The 21,383-nt window shown below is 41.0% G+C and overlaps 2 protein-coding genes across 2 annotated transcripts in view; one reads left to right on the forward strand and one right to left on the reverse strand.

The window, feature by feature from the left end:
* The window catches only part of LOC143404366 (uncharacterized), a 148,866-nt gene that overhangs the window by 100,163 nt on the left and 27,320 nt on the right, over positions 1-21,383 (forward strand). The window lies entirely within an intron of this gene.
* Positions 2,190-3,884, reverse strand: LOC143405157 (nucleolar complex protein 4 homolog). Its single transcript, XM_076863513.2, is given in 2 exon segments — positions 2,190-3,403; positions 3,406-3,884. Coding segments are annotated over 2 exon segments (1,296 nt in total). The 5' UTR covers positions 3,716-3,884; the 3' UTR covers positions 2,190-2,417.

Here is a 21,383-nt window from a genome sequence, read left to right on the forward strand (position 1 = left end):
GGCCCAGCCTCTCCTTGTGAAGTGATGTCCAGAAAGAGAACAGGGAGGAAATTCTGATGAGGAAGTGATAGGCAGGTCTACAAAGAGTTCTTTGAGTCACTTCTATAGATTCTATAAAACTCAAGGGCTAAGACTAAAAGTGGCCTCTGCTGCTTATTCATGGGTCAGCCTTGGCATCTGATGCAAATGCTCTTCCAAACCCTAGCCGGCTGGGGGGATAATAAACACAGTTTTGTCCAGACTGTAAGCAAAAGAGAAATTCTGGTTCTCTCCCCCTGATTTTATCCCAGGCAGGAAGGGGAAAAAAATAACAAAAGGTTCCTATATCTCCTCAGCAGATCTTTAGCATGGGAATGAGTATGTTGCCCTGGTTATGAAGATCAATTGACTACAACATAATTAAGTGCCAAACCAAACTGGCCTGTGATGCCACATGCCTGTAATCCCAGTGACTAGAGAGGCTGAAGCAGGATGATAGCAAGTTGGAGACCAACCTCAGCAACTTAGTGGTACCCTGTCTCAAAGAGAAAATGAAAAGTGCCAAGGAGGATACAGCTCAATGGTAGAGACTTACCTAGCACGTATGAGGCTCTGTGTTCAATTCCCAGCACCAGGAAAAGGGAGATAGGGGGTGGAGTGGGTAGGTGAAAAGCCATTTGAGGTGTTTAAGATAACAGGACCCAAAAACTTTATCTGTGCATTTATGTGTGAACTTTTGAGAACAAAGGCCTGAAGACAATATTACAGACCACACAGGTGAATTTATTATGTAGTTTATTAAGTTTATAAGACATCTAACAATTACATTTTGGAAGGGTGTGTTTGGAGAGTAACATGTTGTTAGAGTGCATGATTAGCATGTACAAGGCCCTAGGATTAGTCCCCAGCATCAAAAGATACAATATAAGTAAAATAAAAATTGGGAGAAGTTAGTAAATATGACATTCATTTTAGAATTATTAATATCATTCCATTTTTTTTCTGACAATGATACTACTCAAGGATTGATTGTCCCTTAAGGTCATTCTTGCTTCTTGAAAGAAAACCCCTATTATCACATAATTACCTACCGCTCCCCCAATTCTCCAAAATAGTGGGGCAATGTGTTAGAAAGGGAACTTCATTTTAGAGTACTTTTTTAAATGTCCCCCCCTCCAAGTACTGGAGATTAAAACCAGGGGCACTCTACCACTGAGCTACATAATCAGTTCTTTTTATTTTTTTTTTTATTTTGAGACAGGATCTCACTAAGATACTGAGGCTGGCCTTGAACTTTCGATCCTCCTGCCTCAGCTTCCCCCACTGCTAGGATTATAGGCCTTAACCACCTCATTCAGCTCTCCCACTACTTCTTTTATTTATTTATTTATTTATTTATTTTTAAAGAGAGAGGTGAGAGAGAGAGAGAGAGAGAGAGAGAGAGAGAGAGAGAGAGAGAACTTTTGATATTTATTTTTCAGTTTTTGGCGGATACAACGTCTTTGTATGTGGTGCTGAGGATCGAACCCGGGCCGCACGCATACCAGGCGAGTGCTCTACCGCTTGAGCCACATCCCCAGCCCCCCTTTTCATTTTTTGAGACAGGGTCTTGTTAAATTGCTTAGGGCCTTGGTAAGTTGCTGAGGCTTGTCTTGAACTTGGATCCTCCTGCCCCAGCCTCCCGAGCTACAGAGGATCATAGGCATGTGCCACGGCACCTGTCACGAAAATTGGATCTTCAAGAGAAAACCTGAGGCTGCTGTCCTCAATGGACAACTAGACTCCTCTGGTGTAAGTGGGTCTTGGTACATGAGAATGCTGACTTCCAGCCACCTGGAGGAACAGGCTAGCCTCAGATGAGGAGTGGGGTGCAGACACATGCCCCTGGGACTCTGCTGTGTCCCTGCAATGCCGGTGGCTCCCAGGAAAAAAGCATCCTCTGACCTGCGTACAGTGGCCATGCCTATGATCCCAGCAACCCGGGAGGCTGAGAAAGGGGGATGGCAAGTTCAAGGCCAGCTGGTCAACTTAATGGGACCCTGTCTTAAAATATAAATTAAAAAGGGCTGGGAATGTGGCTCAGTGAGAGTGAACCCCTGGATTCAATCCTCAGGACCAAGAAACAAAAACAAAGACAACAGAACACCCCAGCATCCTCTGAGCGCAGAGGAACACTGACTGCAGATATGTACACGTGATCCTCCCGTCATGACTCACCAGGCCACAAAGAAACTGCTGGCCCTGCCTGGTCTTATGCAGTGGGAGGCACAGGCACTTGCCCCCTGTGGGGTGTACACAGCACACCCATACTACTGGCTGCCTGGAGGCCCCTCGGCACCCCCACCAGGCTGCCCCCTCCCACCTGTCAGGGCCCACTCTGCCTAGATACTCTCTCCTACAAAATTATTTATTGGCATGGGAGCAGATGGCAGCCAGGGTCAGCTAAGTGTGAAGAACTGGGCACAGAGGTCATCCTGCCGGCCCAGCAGGCCTTGAGCTGGGATGAATTCCAGGGGCACTGGCTCGGGCCCCTTCCTCTTGAGGTCCTGCTCAAAGACCTCGAAGGCAGAGAGCTCCAGGAGGGGCGCAATGCTGACCTCTGCGACAGACAGCACCTGATTGATGACGCTGGCGGCTCTGGACACCTCAGGGTGGTAGTGCTGCTGGAGAGTCTGCAGCTCCCAGAGGCAGCTCTCCAGGGCTCGGCTCTTGGCCGGGTCCTCCTCCTCAGGGTCATAGGGATCACTGTCCATCTCAGGGCTTTGCGGGCGGTGCACCAGCACACGGCTGGCAGGGTGCCTGCGCAGCAGGTTGCAGATGAAGGGCAGGACCATGAGCAGGGCCTCTGGGGGTGCCGTCAGGGCCAGGCGGGCTAGGCGCATGGCGAAGGCAGCCACCAGGTGCGCAGGGAGATGGGAGGACGACAGGAAGAGGTCAGCCAAGTGGAAGAAGCGGGCTCGGTACTTGACATGGAAGACAGACGGGTCCAGGAGGCCGTAGAGCTTCCGGTAGAAGTCAGGGTATTCCAAATTGTGCTTGTGAATCAGGATAAAAAGTCCATTCAAGGCCAAAAGGCTGATGGCACCCCCCACATCACAGGCACTGGTGAGGAAGTCGATCATGAGGGTGGGCTGGGCCAGGTGGGGGAGGATGGAGTCATGTGTCACCAGGAGCACCTTCTTGTAGAGGCTGAGGGGCAGCTTGTGCTTAAGGAAGCTGAGCCACATGGCCTGGAATGCTCTCCTGTGCTCCCTCAAATGAGTGACCTTCCACTTGTCTGACAGCTCTGCATGCTTCACGTAGAAGCTGGAGAGATAGTGCTCCTGGCGAGGCAAGCTCACGGCGCTCAGCAGAGTAAAAGCATTGTTCCAGAAGATGACGGACGTCTCAGGCTGCTGGTTGATGACCTGAGCCACGGCATCTAGGCAGCCTGCATTGTATGGTAGCGAATGTCGTCAAACTCCAGGTACTCCCGGAACTGGGAGAGGAGCAGGCTGTGGTCCTCTGCAGGTGAGACCAGGCCTCTCACCACTGCCCTGAAAAGTGTGCGGGGGAACAGGTAATGGCCTTCCCACTTGGGCTGCTCCAGCGGGTGTGTTCCTTCCAGCTGTACAAACTTCATAAGTGTCCCAAGGGCCAGCTCCTTGACCTGAAAGGCAGGGTGGGCCAAGAGCTCCCCCAGGCGATTGCACCTGCTGCAATAGCGGTGTCTCATCCACACCTTGTACTTGCGCATGGCTCCCTGGGACCCTGCCCTGACCGTGTCCTCAGAGGGCAGCTGGCCCACGTACAGCTCAACCCGCTCCAGCAAAGTTCCAAAAAGTCGGCTGCACGCGCGGACTGCTTCCTGGACCTCCTCCTGGTCCTCGGACTGCAGTGCGGCCAGGACGTCGTTGGCCTCGCCGCGGCTGGACAGCACCGCCTGCACCAGGCAGCCTAGCGCGCGGCGGGGATCGCAGGGCCGCCCGCGCTCGGCCTCCCCTTCCATCTCCATGCTTTGCCGGCCGCGCGGGGATCCCACTGCTTCTTGATTTCTCAGTTTTTACACCTCTTAAGCATGATCCCAGGTATGCATTAAGACCAAGGGTTTTTATGTTTACCTCATAATAAAGGACATTCCTGAAATCGCTCCCTTCCCCCACCCTGTTATTCTCATCTGAACATATTATTTTAATTTATAGCTTCTATCACAGGTTATAATCCTAAATTGTAACTATTTGCCAAAGCATTTCCACTTTCCTCATACAACTAAACTTCATTTCCTGATCTCACTTGCAGTTAGCTGCAGCCAGATGACTGTTCTAGCCAAGGGAATTCAGGCAGCAAAAAGTAGCTTCCAGGTCTAGCCTGCAGGGTTCTGCCACATGTAATCCTCCATTCTCTTTTTCCATTCACCAATTTCATAGATAAGATTTAAAGACCCAGAGGAGTATAGAACTTCAAAGGAGAAATGGGTTAGTGCTAATGGAGAGAGTCCAGGATCCTCAAGACATCAGCAACAGCCTGGTTGGATCATTCCCTAACCAAAAGCAAGTTTTTACTGGATTAGTCTTTTGAGTTCTCTCTCTCTCAACTGGACTCTGAACTCAGGGGCACTTTACTGCTAAGCCACATCCCAAACCCTTTTTATTCTGAGACAGGATCTCACTAAGTTGCTGAAGGTCTTGCTAGATTGCTGACACTGGCCTTGAACTTTCATGCCTCCTGCCTCAGCCTCCCATGTCCCTGGAATTAAAGGTAAGCCCCACGGCATCCACAGGAGTTTTCTCCTTATAGAAGATTCCAGTTAATAAATTGAAGAAAGAATGATAGAATTAGATTACCACCATTTTAAACACCAATGAATTAATGAATCTAGACAATGATCATCAATGACTGTTATTTGTGATGGAAAGAGGGATCTTTGAGATTATTCACAGAATACTAAGAACCCTTCATTGAGTCTAGGTCTCTCTTTTCTATTTATATTCACTTCCAGACCATAATCAATCCCAGGATTTTAATACATCTATACATTGATAACTTCCAAAATTATATCTCCTTCTCTAACAATCCAACAAAGTTCTAGATTTCTATTTTGATCACCTTCTCAAAGTCTCTACTTGGCTGCTTACAAGGAATCTAAAGCATAACATGTCTTCCCCATCTGAGTAGATGAGTCTAGGCCACTATTGTCTATCACCCAGTGACAATCTTCTAAGAGGCCCCCTCTAGGAAGTTCTTCAAACAACCTCCCAGAGTCAGTTACCTTTGTAAAAACACAAATCAGCGCTGTGGCAGGGCTTGCTGAGATCCTCGTGGAGAATCTCTCAGAGCTGCTGCCAGCAGTACTAGGAGGCCATGGGGCCAGACTGGGAGGTGGCCAATGCTGCCGCTGAAGAGCAGGGCTCAGCTGGTGCCCTGGCTCAGTGCCCTGGCAGCTTGTCCCAGGGGGTCCGGCTCAATGGACTCAATGTCAGTGTCACTTACTTCCTCACCCCCCAGCAGACACTGTTCCAGGACCGAAGTTCTTCCTGTACCGCTTGTGGCAGGCCGACGCCTACCTCGACTCAGACAAGGTGAGGGCCGCACAGGCCCGGGACCTGGACCACAGGACAGCACTGCACCCTGGTGCCCACTGCTGCCTCAGGGACTCCCCCCCCCCACCCCGTCGCTGTGCCAGGGGCGCCCTTTGCCCTGGCCTCCTGCCTCCAGTGGTGGAGGAGGAGTTCCGCCAGACCCCTGACTTGGCTGCAGACCTACTTTTTCTCCCTGGACTCTGGCCCTGGGGTGAAAGGGGTGCCTATTTAATTGACAGGAACCCAGGGACCTTGGAGCTGTGTTGAACTCCTCGAGACATGGGAAGCTGGTCCTTAACAAAGACCTCACTGAGGAAGGAGTGTGGGAAGAAGCAGAATTTTACAACATCACCTCACCCATAAAACTTGTAAAGGACAAAATTAGAGAACGAGACAGCAAAACATCACAGGTGCCCGTGAAGCATGTATACCCTGTGTTCAGTGTCAGGAGGAGGGGCTCACACAGATGGTGTCCACCATGCCTGATGGCTGAAAATTTGAGCAGCTGGTCAGCATGGGCTCCTCTTACAACTATGGGAATGAAGACCAGGCCGAGCTCCTCCGTGTGGTTTCCAAGGAGCTGCCCAACACCCCATATGGCACAACCAGTGAGCCCAGCGAGGAGGCCAAGATTTTGCAGGAACAGGGCTCAAGGATGTGAGATGCAGCACTGACAGCTGAAGAAATGATATACTTTTGCCCAAGATTCAGTGAACCACCATGTCCAGGAAGTACGTCTGTGAGAAGAAAACTGCTTTTGATCATTTTTCTAGAGATCTGGGTGTGCATCCTCTTTTGCCTCAGAGGTGGCTGGTGAGAGACAGCCCAGCTGTCTAAGGCCAGGCATCCCCATAGACAGGAGGCACAGGGGCCAGGGGGGCTCTCTGGCAGCCTGCTCTGTACTTTCCCAGTGCTGCATGGGACTGAGGCAGGGTGCTCCCAACAAGCCTGCGCAGTCCTGATCCTGAAGACCATCTGAAGGGCAGGGCCCTTGGTGCTACATTCACAGTCTGTGATAGCAGCTCAGGCCTCACCAGGAGGAAGGGGCAGCAGCCATGTGGATTGTCCAGCACACCATGGCTCAAGTCCAGATGCCTGGTGATCACTGCTTGAGCACCTGAACATCATCCTCGGGTCAGGGAGGATGCTCTGCCTTCAGTGTGATCAGTTAACAGTTTCTCAACCTCGGTGAAGACCCCTGACAACGGGGGACTCAGCATCATCACTACTTTCTGGGCACCTACCCTGAGGACCGGCCTCCTTCAGAGCCAGGCTCTTATTCCAGCCTGCACAGCCAGGACAGTCAAGGCTTCTTGATTTGTATTTTCCAGGCAAGAGAACTTTGTATCCCTTTTTTAAAGTGTGGATAGATTACCCAATGTTTATACTCTTTAGAAATGCCTAAAAGTGTTGCTATGTTTTAGATGGATCTGTCAAATAGTTAAAAGGAAGTAGAAGTTTTGCCTCATGGTTTCCACCTGAGGGTTCATCAGGGAGCTGGTGCCCACCAGTGCCTTTGTCCCACATGGGATGGAGGCTAGGTGGAGGCCTGTCCCCTAGCTTCTGGAGCTGACACTCCTAGTCACATTGAAAAGTCAGGATGTTTACAGTGCATCATGTGTCTCTTTCTCTCTGGCTCTGTTTTCTCTGTAAAACTATGCACTTTTTCTTTCTAATACTCCTGGAGTATTTGAGACTTGACACAACCTACATGACCCAGCCAGTGTGCCATCCATGCTGCTGGGTTGCTGTAGAGGCTGCCCCCTGCAGGATCTGATACTCTTGAGTTGGGGCTGGGGGCCTGGCCCCAGTGAGCAAGTTCTGCCTCTTGAACTCTGCTTCCCAGGGGAGCTGTGCAGACTGACCACTGGAGTTGCCTGTGGGAGGTCAGAGGCTCTGACACTGTCCAATGTCAATGCTTCCAGAAACTTCTTGCCTAGGTCCTCTTTTTTTTTCTTCTTTGCCAATAGCCTGATTAACCAAGTTTTCCAGTATTTAGGATTTACCTCCTCCTTTTGTAAGGCCTCTTTTACGTTGTTAAAGGTTCAGCTTAAACAATTTATAAAAACCTTTCTATAGGGCAGATTTAGTCTCTGGCTGACCCAGGCCTCCCCAGCAGAGCTCCAAGGGAAGGTGTCCCTATTGGCTCTAGGGAGCTGCTGGGTGTTAGCATTTTTTGATTTTGACATTGACATAATAGGTAGGCTTGTGTATTGTTTTGTTTCTGTTTTTTAACTTAAAGATATTAAGACTTAATTCACTAAAATTTATTCTAAGGGGAGAGTTATGCTTTTGTACTTTTTTCGGTATCCATATTTTATCAGCTTACCATTTAATGCCTAAGTTTCTCCTGAAAATAACAAATAAAATTGTGTATTTATGAATGAAAAAAACACACAAATCAGATAATGCCACACACTTGTGCAGAATCCTCATACATTCTCCTTTCACACTCAGTAAAATTCAAACTTTTTTTCATTGATAGATTGTCCAGAAAGGCTTCTCTAGGATGTCTAAATGATGTGAGTGACAAAGCCATTGGTTAAGCAATTATTATTATTATTATTATTATTATTATTATTATTATTATTATTTTTAAATCTTAACCAATTTGGAAATCTGAATACTCATTTCATTTTCATTTTCAGAGGTATCCTCCTTCCTGGATACCTCTCTGACTTAACTTTCTACCACTATCCTGATTCTTTACTCTTCTCTACTTTTGTGATTTTTCCTTGAAGGCAATAGCTCCTTCCTGCCTCTGGGCCTTTGCATCTGCTCTTATTCTGCATGGTATACTCTTCCACCATGTGTGCTCATGGCTTTGTCACTCACATCATTCAGACATCCTAGAGAAGCCTTTCTGGACAATCTATCAAAAAAATAGCACCTTAGCCAGGCACAGTGGTGCACATTTGTAATCCTAGCAGTTTGCGAGGTTGAGGCATGAGAATCTAAAGTTCAAAGTCAGCCTCTGCAACTTAGCAAGACTTGTCTCATAATAAAAAATAAAAGACAAGGGGCTGGGGATGTAGCTAAGTGGTTAAGCAACCCTGGATTCAATCCCTGATAATCCCCCCAAAATAGCATCTTTCCTCTTCCCATGGCCACCACCCACTTTGACCATCTTTTCCCCCTGTTTACTCTTTTCCATTGCCCTATTAGTACTTAATATTACATATTCGCTTGCTTGTTATGTGTCCATTTAAAGCCTATGGAAGTTCATGAGCACAGGAATTTTGTGTGCCTTGTCCACTGCTGTCTCTTCAGTGCATAGAAGAAGTGGTCTCAATGGGTATGAATGCAATATATATGTATTTTTGAACAAACAAATCAATTAATGGATTCTAAACAAATGTTCCTGTTTCACTCAATTAGAGTTGTGAGTTTAATTTAGCAAACCCTATATATTTCTTACTGATTGGGTAATCTTAGGAGAGTTGTTTAATCTCCCTGTGCCTCAATATCTTCATCTGTGAAATCTAAGAAAATGTCACCTATTTCATTAAATATGAGGTTTGAATATGAATACATGAAGTGCTTATTGTGGAATAATACCTAATAATAATAAGTATTCTATTAGAGCTTGCTGATATTGTTGGGTTTTGTTTATTTATTTATTTATTTATTTATTATTTTGATGGTGCTTGGATTGAACCCAGGGCCTTGTGCATGTGAGGCACACACCCTACCAACTGAGGTATATCCAGCCTCCTGATATTGTTATTGTTACAGAAATCTAGACTTTCAAAGTTTAAATTAAGGGGGTAGAAGAAAGGGCCATTTTTCACATTATAAAGGACATTTGAAAATCATAACAAATGAATGTGTATTAGGATTTACAAAGCAGAGTTTAAAAATAGTAGAGAAACTTGAAATGAAAGTCTTAGAAACTTCTGCCAATTAAAAATCAATCAGCAGCTGGGTGTGGTGGCACATGCCTGTAATCATAGCAGTTTAGGAGGCTGAGGCAGAAGCACTTCAAGTTCAAAGCCAACCTCAGGAAAAGCAACGTGCTGAGCAACTCAGTGAGACCCTGTCCCTAAGTAAAATCCAAAATAGAGCTGGGGATGTGGCTCAGTGGTCAATTGTCCCTGAGATCAATCCCCAGTACTAAAAATAAATAAAGTAAAAATCAGCAATAAAGACAAAGGAAGTCTGAAACTATGATGGACCCATTCAAATTTGATTAACAACCAAAAAAATTAGTTTATATACAACTTTGCAGGATAACAATTGCAGTATATATCAAAGCACATATGTATCTTTAAAACTGAATGCCACAATATAAGCAAAGAAGATGGAATCATTTCCCACTGTCTTTGTGCCTTCTACACCACATAACCACAATGTCCCTCTTTACTAACAAGTTTGATCTGGAGGAAGCAACATAATTTTTACTCCAGCCCAGACTTATCACATTAGTGCAAAGCCAATAAACTTGACCCACAAAAAGGGTTCTACAAATGAAGTTGATTGATTAGCTAAGTGTTAACTATCAATTCTGCACTAAAAATAAGCCAACAATTGAAGCAAAAATATGGACTTTTTTTTTATAAAATTTGATTTTAAGCCAGTTGCTTATGCATTTATCTCAGTTTCCTGTTCTACATGTCATTAGGGAAAAAATGTTTTCTCTATCTTTTTTGTTGTTGTTATCTGCATTGTTCTGGTGTTTTTACTTTGTATTAAAACCATCAGGATTCTGCTGTACTCTCCTTTCGCCAAACTGACTTGCCAAGCATGTAGCATTCTTCTGTTTCCACAAAGCAACCTCCCACCTTTCCTTAGAATTTCAAAGCATGCCAATGAAAGGGAATTGTGCTTGGTGTCTCAACATACCTCAGGACTCACCCTCCTGTCCTTCCAACAGCCAGACAAAAGAAGAGCTTCTCATAAAGACAGCTCTTAAGATTCAAGGGAGAATTAAAAATCAGTGAAGTTAACTATAGCACTATAAATACCATTCTAGTTGAGTCTACCGCATGTTTCTACTGTGATTTCAGATTGGAAATGCAAAGCCATAGACATGGAATAAAGTATTGCTTAGGACATTTTGTGTTATAAAATGACTCAAAAAATAAAAAAAATAAAATAAAAAAAATGACTCGCTTGTAATAACAGATCTTCTCTCCTATTTCGTACCTTGTGAAGCAATTGGTTAAGCACTTATTATTATTATTATTATTATTATTATTATTTTTAAATCTTAACCAATTTGGAAATCTGAATACTCATTCTCAGAGAGATTGCCAGCTGAGAAATTATATTTCATTCCATGACAGAAATTGTCTATGGGCTATTTATTTTAAATTTGTTAAGCATATCAGATTTAATCTAGAAAGTCCTTCATTTTAAGTATTCAAAGAGCATGTGAGCTAAAAGCTTAAATTAAGTCTTTCCAAGGATGGACACTTTTTGTTGTTGGTACAATAAAGATCTTTTGTGCTATTTTAAGAATTCCCTTGGCTAAAGATTTTGAATGCAGTAAGAAATCTATAGACCTCAGACACTGTCTAACCATGAAGGTCAGCTTAAAGTTACAAGAAGCATTTTTTCAACCCTCAGTCTGAGAGAATAAATACACTTAAGTAATAAAGGAAATAGTATTAAATACAAGTAACCTGGGCACTCATTACCTCAGTGCAAAAATTCAAGGTGTCCCCAGTGCCTTTCTCATTTTCATCATTGGCATCAGTTAAAGTCAAATATATATATATATATATATATATATATATATATATATATATATATATAGAGAGAGAGAGAGAGAGAGAGAGAGAGAGAGATGAATAGATGGATATAGATGCCTAAAAATTATGTATTTTTTTTCCAAAATGTAGTTTGAATATGTTTCTTCCTTACAAGAGCATATTTTCTAATGTCAACCTAAATCTGATTTTCCTCCTGCATTTCTTAAATTTTCTTGAAGTACCACCATCCTATCTATCAGGGAGACTTTTAATACCAAAGTCATTTTTTAAAATTCTTCCCTTATTTCATCACCATATGCACTCAGTTGCCAGGTTCTATTGGGTCTAGCTTTGCAATAACCTCTCGAGTGCCCTCCTCTTCAATCCCCCTAACTCGAGAGATTACCTGCCCTGCTGTGATAACTACTCCTACAATTGTCCCTGCATTTAGCCTCTCCCTATCTCAAAGCAAATAGTTCTGTCGAATCAATCTTTTAATGAACAACTATGATTTTTGATTCCCTTCTCAAATGTCTTACAAACTACAAAACAAAATCTAGATGCCCCTCTCTAGCATTTAAAACCAGAATATGACCATGATCTACCCTCGACCACTGAGCCACATCCCCAGCCCTATTTTGTATATTTTTTATTTAAAGACAGAAGTTTCATGGAGTTGATTAACATCTCTCTGTTGCTGAGGCTCGCTTTGATCCTCCTGTCCCTGCCTCACAAGCTGCTGGGATTACAGATGTGTACCACCAGGCACAGCTGGGTTTTTTTGTTTTGTTTTTAGTTGTAGATGGACATAGTACCTTTATTTATTTATTTTTATGTGGAGCTGAGGATGGAACCCAAGGCCTCCCAAGTGTGAGGCGAGCACTCTACCACTGAATTACAAACCCAGCATTGCGCCCGGCTTTTGTGCATAGTTTTTTAAAAACATTTTTAGTTGTAGCTGTACAGAATACTTTTCTCTATTTATTTACATTTTTGTGGTGCTGAGGATTGAACCCAGTGCCTCACATGCGCTAGGCTAGCACTCTACCACTGAGCACAACCCCAGCCCTTGTGCATAATTTTTAATGGACATTTCACAGGAAAGCAGGGAGCTAAAACTGCAAACCTCTGTTCTTGCATTCTGATGAATGAAAATTTAAAGTCAGACAACGAAAGCCATGCAAGAGAACTTGATTATAAGTAAATGTAAAGAGAAAGTGAGGTGAAAGTAAAATCCTATTGAGGCTTAAGCAGAGAGCACTGTCAAGAGAGGATGGGCTGTCTCCCAGCAGAGAATGACAAAGGAGACAATGCTGTCTCCAGGTTCATTACTGTGTGCTGTTTACCAGGACAACTGGGGACTGCCTTCTGCACTCTTTGCCAATCAGGTGTTCAACTCCTCCTTCACCTCAGGCAGTGGAGTTTTGACCTTAACTGGTCTTCTCTGGAGCTGTCATGGTGGCCATCCTTTTGGGGATGGGGGTAGGTCATCGACAAGTCAATCCCATGTTAATGTGGGTACTGGACTCAATAGCCAATTAGAAGTTACCTTAGTGCACCTGAGCTACTAAAGGAGCCTTCTTTCCCACACCAATGGAAACCCCTCTAGCCATAATTCCTAGCCTCACACCAGTCTTAATGGGCCCTGTCAAGAGTTAGTCCCATTAATCCTTTTCTCTTGTTGTGTGTTCTCATTAGCGTCTTTGCTTCTATTTATTTTCTACAAATGAACTACCATACTTTGCTTTCTCATCTACTTTGGAAGTAGTTTAAAGAACACTTGTGACCTTGCCATGCATTTCACTACTCATCACTAGCTACTGCCTAACAGACAGATTTGTAGAACTATTCTACTTTCTTTATTATTAGGATGAAGCAACACTCTTGATTTGGCCCTAGCTTGTTCAAATAACATTTGAAACACCATCAATTCTAAATATGTCCCAAGTGAACACAGCACCTGGTAGTAACCATTTCCTAAAAAATAAAGTCTTTGTTTCACTATGAACTTTTTAGATCACCCTTAAGACATCATCAGATTTATTCTTATTTTGTTTTGTTTGTTTTTTCCTGTGTGTGCCTAGCAAAGTCTCGGTATTAAAACAAAACAAAACAATGCCTCATTAAATATTGAATGAATGAATGAATGAATGAATTAATTAATCATCCACATAATCAATCAATGAAATGAGTGTGCACATAGTACTTGTTTCCTACTACCTCCATATTAAGAAACAGAGCCAATAAAGAGCTTGGTTCCTACTATCTCTGTATTAAGAAAGAAAGACAATAAAGAGCACCACATATATCAGTAAATACTTGCTAAGTTTAATTTATGCAATTTTAGAGCCAAAGAGGACCTTAGAGATGATTCCAGTTGTTTCCCTCCCCTCTATGAGTACATAGTGGTTTTGAATCTGTATTAGCAAAAAACATTTAGTTTTTCTCCCTCCTTGAGGGCAAAGACATTATAATGACCAGTGTCCTTGCCTTCACCTCACCTGTTCACCTGTTGCTTGGGGGATTGTAGGCACTCAAAAGCTTTCTGAGTGATGGTGTGAGAATGCATGTAGCCCTCTTTTGTCCAATAAGCAGCCATTAGCTACATGAGGCTATTTAATTAATTAGAATTAAATAAAATGTAAAATTTATCCTTTGTCACACCAGCCTCATTTCAAGTGTTCTGTCATCATATGTGGCTAGTGACTACCACATAAGCAGAGAACAATCCCTTCACTGTAGAAAGTTCTGTTGGCCAATGCTGGTCTAGACTATTTCACTCAATTTGAAGAACTGAATGAGCTCAGGGAAGTTGTCACTTGCACAAAAACAAGCTATTAGGAGCAGAACTGGGAGTAAAACTAGAAACTCCTAAATCAAATCCATTGTTGTTAAGTTATAGATGATTCATTGCAGAATTCCAATTATGTGTAATCTTAACTTAGAGTTCCAGTGATATTATATGAAACATGGTCTTTGTCTTATGATTGCTGTAGAAGTTATTTGTATTTTAATTATCAATTTGTATGTTTTATAAAAAATATACAGCAGGTACAAAATGTATCTAGGAGTTCTGTACTTCTGGTGTATGAGAAAAAAAATGATGCTAACTTTCAAAATGCTTTCAATGTGTTTAGTAAAACAAAATATTAAAATATTATGGGTTTGTACCAATTTAATTAGAAAAATTGATTCATAGAATAGGCTCTGGTTTTAAAGGGTGCTTTTGTTTTGGTTTCTTTTAATGCAGTCCTAGATTTACTGATTTGTAAAAATTGACTGGATCTTAAACAACAAATAAATACAGTTTGTTATGACTTAAAATTCAAAGTTGGTTTTAATTTGAAAAGATTTTTTTTCCTGCTTTTATAGGGAGCATCAGTGTTTTTTTTCAATGCTTTTAGAGAAAAGGTCTCATTTTCTACAACTTCCATAATGTGTTTTTTTATGAAATTAGTGTTTAGTGTTCTCTGGAAAAAGAGAAATCCAGTTCAGCCTGATAGGACCGGAATAATTACAAAGAGGTGACGAAGCCACTGTTCCTGATCATTCCTCTGGCTTCCCTAACAGTAGACTATCAAGAAAGCTAGGAAAGGAAGGACCAAGTAAGAATTTGGAGATCCCCTTTAGGCTATCCCCTAGGGAGGACTTGGAGCTCTCACAGTTGCTCAGCTGAAGATCACTCTTGATCCACTCGAGTAATGTCCTAACTAGAAAAAAGTTCTTGAAAAAGCACTCTCGTTTCTTTTTCTCTCTTCATTTTTTTCATTTGAGCTTTCTATTTATACACAGTCGTTGAGTTCATCCCAACAAATTCATGGTATTTTGTTTTGCTTTTTATTCTAGAAATTGAACCCAGAGGCACTTGATCATGGAGTTACATCCCCAACCCTTTTTTATTTTTTATTTTCATCTCCTAAGTTGCTTAGGGCTTTACTAAGTTTTCCAGGCTGGCCTCTAACTTGTGATCTTCCTGCCTCAGCCTTCTAAGTTGCTGGGATTACAGGTGTGCACCACCACATTTGGCTAAACATTATAGTTTCTGATAGAAAATTCTACAATCTAATATTTGTTTTTAAAAACTACAAAGGCAATTTTTCAGCTTTCCATAGAAATTTGAACATGGGTCAAACAAAAAGAACTAGTGATGAATGAGATCAAGTTTTAGCATTAAAAGATAATTCAGAAAGGTTCTATATTTGAAAGCCTTTATTCTTCAATCAGGTAAACTAGTATTAAAGATGATTATGTATCAGTTCTTAGGGATCAATAATATCTATTCAACCACAATACCAAAGAAAAATGTGTGTTTACCACCGCATTTCTTTGGAAGTGAACTTTTTAAAAACTTTTTTTAGATGTTGATGGACCTTTATTTTATTCATTTATTTATATACAGTGCTAAGAATTGAACCCAGTGCCTCACACATGCTAGGCAAGCACTCTATCACTGAGCCACAACTCCAACCCAGGAAGTGAATTAAAAAAAAAAAACCAACTTTTTCTTGGCTAGGAATGTAATTATTTTGAGGTCCTATGTTTTTTAAATCAATCTCTCTCTCTCTCTCTCTCTCTCTCTCTCTCTCTCTCTCTCACCCACCTCACACACAAATTTTATAGACTTCCAGTAGGGAACCAGGCTGATAGAGCCTTTTCCATCTACAACACCTGGCTTCAAAGGTCATTCTTGACACTAATATGCAGCCATCAGATGGGAAGAAGAATGACAGGATCACACCCAGGAGTTCTTCATGAACCAGACTTAGAAGTTGCACATATTTTGTTGACTGAAATTTTCTTGCAGCCACATCTAATTACTAGGAATAGTTTAAGTAAGAAATCTCAGCTTTGGGAGTTGAGTTCTTTGCTTGTTGAGTTCTTTGCTCTAAGAAGTTTATAACTTCATTTTTTGTTTACAAGACCAAGGTAATAATTATACTATTAGGGCTCTTCATTTGAGGAGTTTGTTTTCAATTAAGCTGGCAGCTGGTAGGATAAGGAGGATGATGGTGAAGTATAAGACTGATGCTAGTTGACCAATAATAATGAATGGGTTAGTGTAAATAGGTCAGCTACCAGGATTCAGAATATACACTGACTCAATGGTAGGAACATCATGCTACTTTGTTTAAAGATATGGAGTATAGGAAAGAGTATAATAATTAGGATAGAGAAAACTAAGGCCAATATGCCTCCTAGTTTATTAGGAATAGATCAGAGGATGGCATAGGCAAATAGAAAGTATCATTCTGGTTTAAAGTGAGGGGTTGTTTAAAGGGCTAGCAGATGTGTAATAATCGGGGTCTCCTAGGAAGTCTGGTGAGAATAAGACAAGAACTATTAGGACTAGGATAAGGAGAAGGACCCCAAGAATGTCTTTGATAGTACAGTATGGGTGAAAAGGGATTTTATCTGGGTCAGAGATAAGGCCAGAAGGATTGTTTGACCCTGTCTCCTGGAGGAAAAGAAGGTGATTATTACTAGTGCTGCGATAATAAATGGTAGTACAAAGTGAAATACAAAGAATCATTTTAAAGTAGCTATGTCAACTGAGAACCCTCCTCAAATTCATTCAACAAGCGTGGTTCCAATGTAGGGGATAGCAGATAGAAGATTTGTAATTAAGGTTGCCTCTCAGAATGATATTTGGCCTCAGGGAAGAACATAGCCTATAAATGTTGTGGCTATTACAGCGAAGAGAAGAATAACTCATGTTTCATGTTTCCAAGTAGGTGTAGGACCCATAATACAACCCTCGGCCTATGTGAAGGAAGAGACAGATAAGGAGCATTGAGGAGCCATTAGCATGTATATAACGAATGAGTCAACCGTAATTAATGTCTCCACAAATGTGAGTGACAGATGAGAAGGCTCTTTGGTGTCTGATGTGTAGTGTATTGCTAGAAATAACCCTGTAAGAATTTGGATAGCAGACACCTAAAAGGGAACCAAAGTTTCATCATGTGGAAATATTAGAGGGTGCAGGTAAATTGATAAAGGGATGGTTGATGATTTTAATTAAGGGATGAGTTTTTTGGATGTTTATCATTGATGTTTTTATTGTTGAATAACAATAATGATTTTTATGTCATTGTTCATGGTTAAATTCCATGTAAAAATAATGACATACATTACATATTTATTAAGCATACTTTTTGTTTTAGGTTTTGTAAGATTTTCCTCAAAGCTGTCTCCAATTTATGGTAGATTAGGGATAATTGTTAGTGGAGGAATTGGGTGTGAGGTTGTATTATATTTTGGAGGGTCTTTTTTAGGTTTGATAGTACTTTTAATTTATTTAGGAGATATGTTAGTGGTATTTGGTTATACTACAGCTATAGCAACAGAAGAATATCCTGAGACATGGGGGTCAAGTGTAGTAATTTGGGGTGTACTGTTACGATTTTTAATGGAGTTTTTGATTGTTATGTTTATGGTATTGTATGATGAAGTAGAGATTGTGATTGAATTTAAGAATTCTGAGGATTGAATAATATTTGAGGGGGGATGAGTTAGGGTTGATTCCTGAGGATTTAATGGGGGTGGCAGCTATGTATAGTTATGGGAGTTGATTGATGTTTGTAGGAGGTCGATCACTATTTGTTAGTGTTTTTATTGTAATTGAATTTACGCATGGAAATAGAATACAGTGATAATTGCTAGTAGTGTTGAGATTAGGAAGGATAGGAAATACAATTTGATGAGACCCTTTTGGTTTGAGGTTTTAACAGAGGCCATTGAGTGAAGGTTGGCAGTGAGTTTGAGGATGGCTTTTTCTAATCAGACTAGGTCTAGCAGGGTTGATGAGAGTTTTTGACTCATAACGAGGTTAAGGTAGGGAACTGAGCGGTGAATAATAGTAGGGAAATAGTCTAATAGTTTGGAAAACTTTGATGTGCTTGAGTACATTTTAGTTTTAAGATAGAGGGTTATTAAATTTAGCTCCATAGCAATTATAAATCCTAGAATGGTGATTAGTAGTGCTGAGATTTTTAGATACATAGGCATGGTTTTTTTTTTGAACATTTATAGGTGGGATATTGTAGGAAAGGATAAATCCTACAAAGATACTGCTGATTAAAAAGCATTTAATTGAATTAAGTAGCTGGGGGTTGTTATAATTGATAGAGATTAGTGTTGAAAATCGAGGCTGTCCTTTAAGAGCATAGAAGATAATTTGTGTACTATAGACAGCAGTTAGGGAAGTGGCAAAAAGTGTGATAGTAAGGGCTCAGGCATTGGTGGTATATGATGGGTTTGCAGACTCAATAATTAGGTCTTTGAAATAAAATCCAGTTAGATAAGGGGTCCCTGTTAGTGCTAGGCTTCCAATAATGAGTGAGGATGGGGTGAATGGAAGGGCTTTGAATAGGCCTTCTATTTTTTGAAAATCTTGTTCATCATTTAGGTTATGAATTGATTGACCCAGAACATATAAATAGTATGGCATTGAAAAATGCATGGGTGCAGATGTGGAGAAATGCTAAGTGGGGTTGGTTAATTCCAATAGTGACTGTTATTAATTCTAGTTGGCTTGAGGTAGAAAATGCGATAATTTTCTTAATATCATTTTGGGTGAGGGCACAGATGGCAGTGAATAAGGTGGTAATGGCTCCCAGGCAGAGAGTAAGTGTTTGGATAGTCTTACTATGTTCTATTAGGGGATAAAAACAAATAAGGAGAAATACTCCTGCTTCTACTCTAGTGCTGGAGTGGATTAGAGCTGATTAGGGAGTAGGGCCTTCCATGGCAGAGGGCAATCAGGGGTGTAGGCCAAATTGGGTGGATTTTCCTGTTGCTGCTAAGAGTAAGCCTAGGAGGGGAAGTAGAGATACATCTATTATGAAGAGTTGTTTAGTTCTCATGAGTTCGAGTTGAGTAGAAATCATGCTATGGCTGAAACAAATCCAATGTCACCAATTCAGTTGTATAGAATAGATTGGAGAGCTGCTGTATTAGCATCTGTACAATCATACCATCAACCAATATGTAAAAATGATATAATGCCTACTCCCTCTCATCCAATGAAGAGTTGGAATAGGTTGTTGGATGTGACTAAGATTATCATGGTAATGAGGAATATTAGTAGATATTTCAATAAGCAGTTGATAAAGAAGTCTGAGTGTATATATCATATTGAGAATTCTATGATTGGTCATTTAGCAAATAGTGCTATGGGCATGAATAGCATAGAGAAGTAATCTAATTTGAAGCTTATGGAGAGAGTAAAAGTTTGAATTGTCATTCAGTGTCAGTTTGAAATAACAAGATCATAATTTGAATTGATAAATATTAGTGTTGGGATTATACAAAATGAATATGCACAGATAATAGATGTTTTTACATAGTGTGGGTAGTTGCTGTTTTTATAGGAGTTGGTTATGGTAAAGAGAATGGGGAAAGTTAGTGTAACAAGTGACATAAGGATGAGTGAAGAAAATATATTAATTATTTTTATTTGGAGCAAATTTTTGCTCCTAAGACCAACGGATTACTTTTATCTTATAAAAGTTAAGAAAGTCATGGGTGTAATCACGGAGAGCATGAATTAGCAGTTCTTGCATACTTTCTTAGTAAATAAGGGATTATGATTCTCTATTGTTAGATTCACAAGCTAAAGTTTTATTTAAACTATATTTACAGTATAAGTGTCCCAGGATGATAGTAGGATTTGATGATAGAATAATAAGTGGGAAGAGGTGAAGTAACATGAGTGTGTTTTCTCATGTGAAAGAAGGATTAATGTTAGATGTGTGGTATGTAAATTTTCCCCATTGTGTTATGTTTAATTAATATATATATATATATATATATATATATATATATATATATATATATATATATATATAGTGAGTAAAGGGAAGTGATTAATATATTAAGGCCAGTTAAAGTAATCATAATATTTGATCAGGTGAATGATGATGTGATAATGAATAGTTCTCCAATCAAGTTAATTGTGGGGGGAAGAGCTAGATTAGTTAGACTAGCCAGAACTCATCATGTTGCCATAAGGGGAAGAATGGATTGTAAGCCTTGGGCTAGCATTATAGTTCAGCTATGAATTTGGTCATAATTACTGTTTGCGAGACAAAATAGTATGGAGGATGTTAATCCATGGTCAATTATTAGTGCTGTGGTTCCTGTAAAACTTCAGGGTGTTTGAATTACAATTGCTACAATAACTAATGCTATATGACTTACTGATGAGTAGGCAATGAGGATTTTAGGTCTTTTTGTTGTAAGCAGATTGAGCTTGTTATAATTATATCCCATAGAGATAACATAATAAAGGGATATGCCATATTACTTGCAATAGGGTGGAGTAGACCTGAAATTTGGATTATTCCGTATCTGCCAAGTTTGAGTAGAATAGCTGCCAGGATCATGGAGCCAGCAACAGAGGCTTCAATATGGGCTTTGGGGAGTCAAAGGTGGAGACCATATAAAGGTATTTTTACAATAAAGGCTATAACACATGCTAGTCACAAGATATCACTAGTTCAGGAAGAAGAGAGTACAGATGACTGGTTTATACAGATAATAAAGTTTACGGACCCGGTGGATTTTTGAACAGACTAATGCTACTAGAAGGGGAAGGGAGTCTACCAGAGCATAAAATAGGAAGTACAGTACTGCATTTGGACGCTCACTTTGCTTTCCTCATCGAGTAATAATAATTAGTGTGGGGATTAGGGTGGCTTTGAATAGAATATACAATATGATTAGTTTGGTGGCTGAAAAAGTTATAATTAAAAATGATTGGGCTGGAGATGTGGCTCAAGCGGTAGCTTGCTCGCCTGGCATGCGCGTGCAGTGCTGGGTTCATCCTCACACCACGTACAAATAAAGATGTTGTGTCTGCCAAAAACTAAAAAAATAAATATTTAAAATCTCTCTCTCTCTCTCTCTCTCTCTCTCTCTCTCTCTCTCTCTCATCTCTCTCTCTCTTTAAAAAAATGATTGAAAGGAAATTAGTATAAGAATATAAAGTTTTTTTAGGATCAGTGGTCTCGGTGAAGTGGTTTTGGCTTGCTATAATTATAAGGGGAAGGAGTCATGGTGTTAAATCAGTAAAGGGGAAGATAGGGGATCTGAGAAGAAAGTTAGTGAGAAAATTAGATCTGTGTTTGCTGTTTGATTTAATGTAAGGAGC

Source organism: Callospermophilus lateralis, chromosome 7, assembly GCF_048772815.1.
Source record: "Callospermophilus lateralis isolate mCalLat2 chromosome 7, mCalLat2.hap1, whole genome shotgun sequence".
Classification (NCBI taxonomy): domain Eukaryota; kingdom Metazoa; phylum Chordata; class Mammalia; order Rodentia; family Sciuridae; genus Callospermophilus; species Callospermophilus lateralis.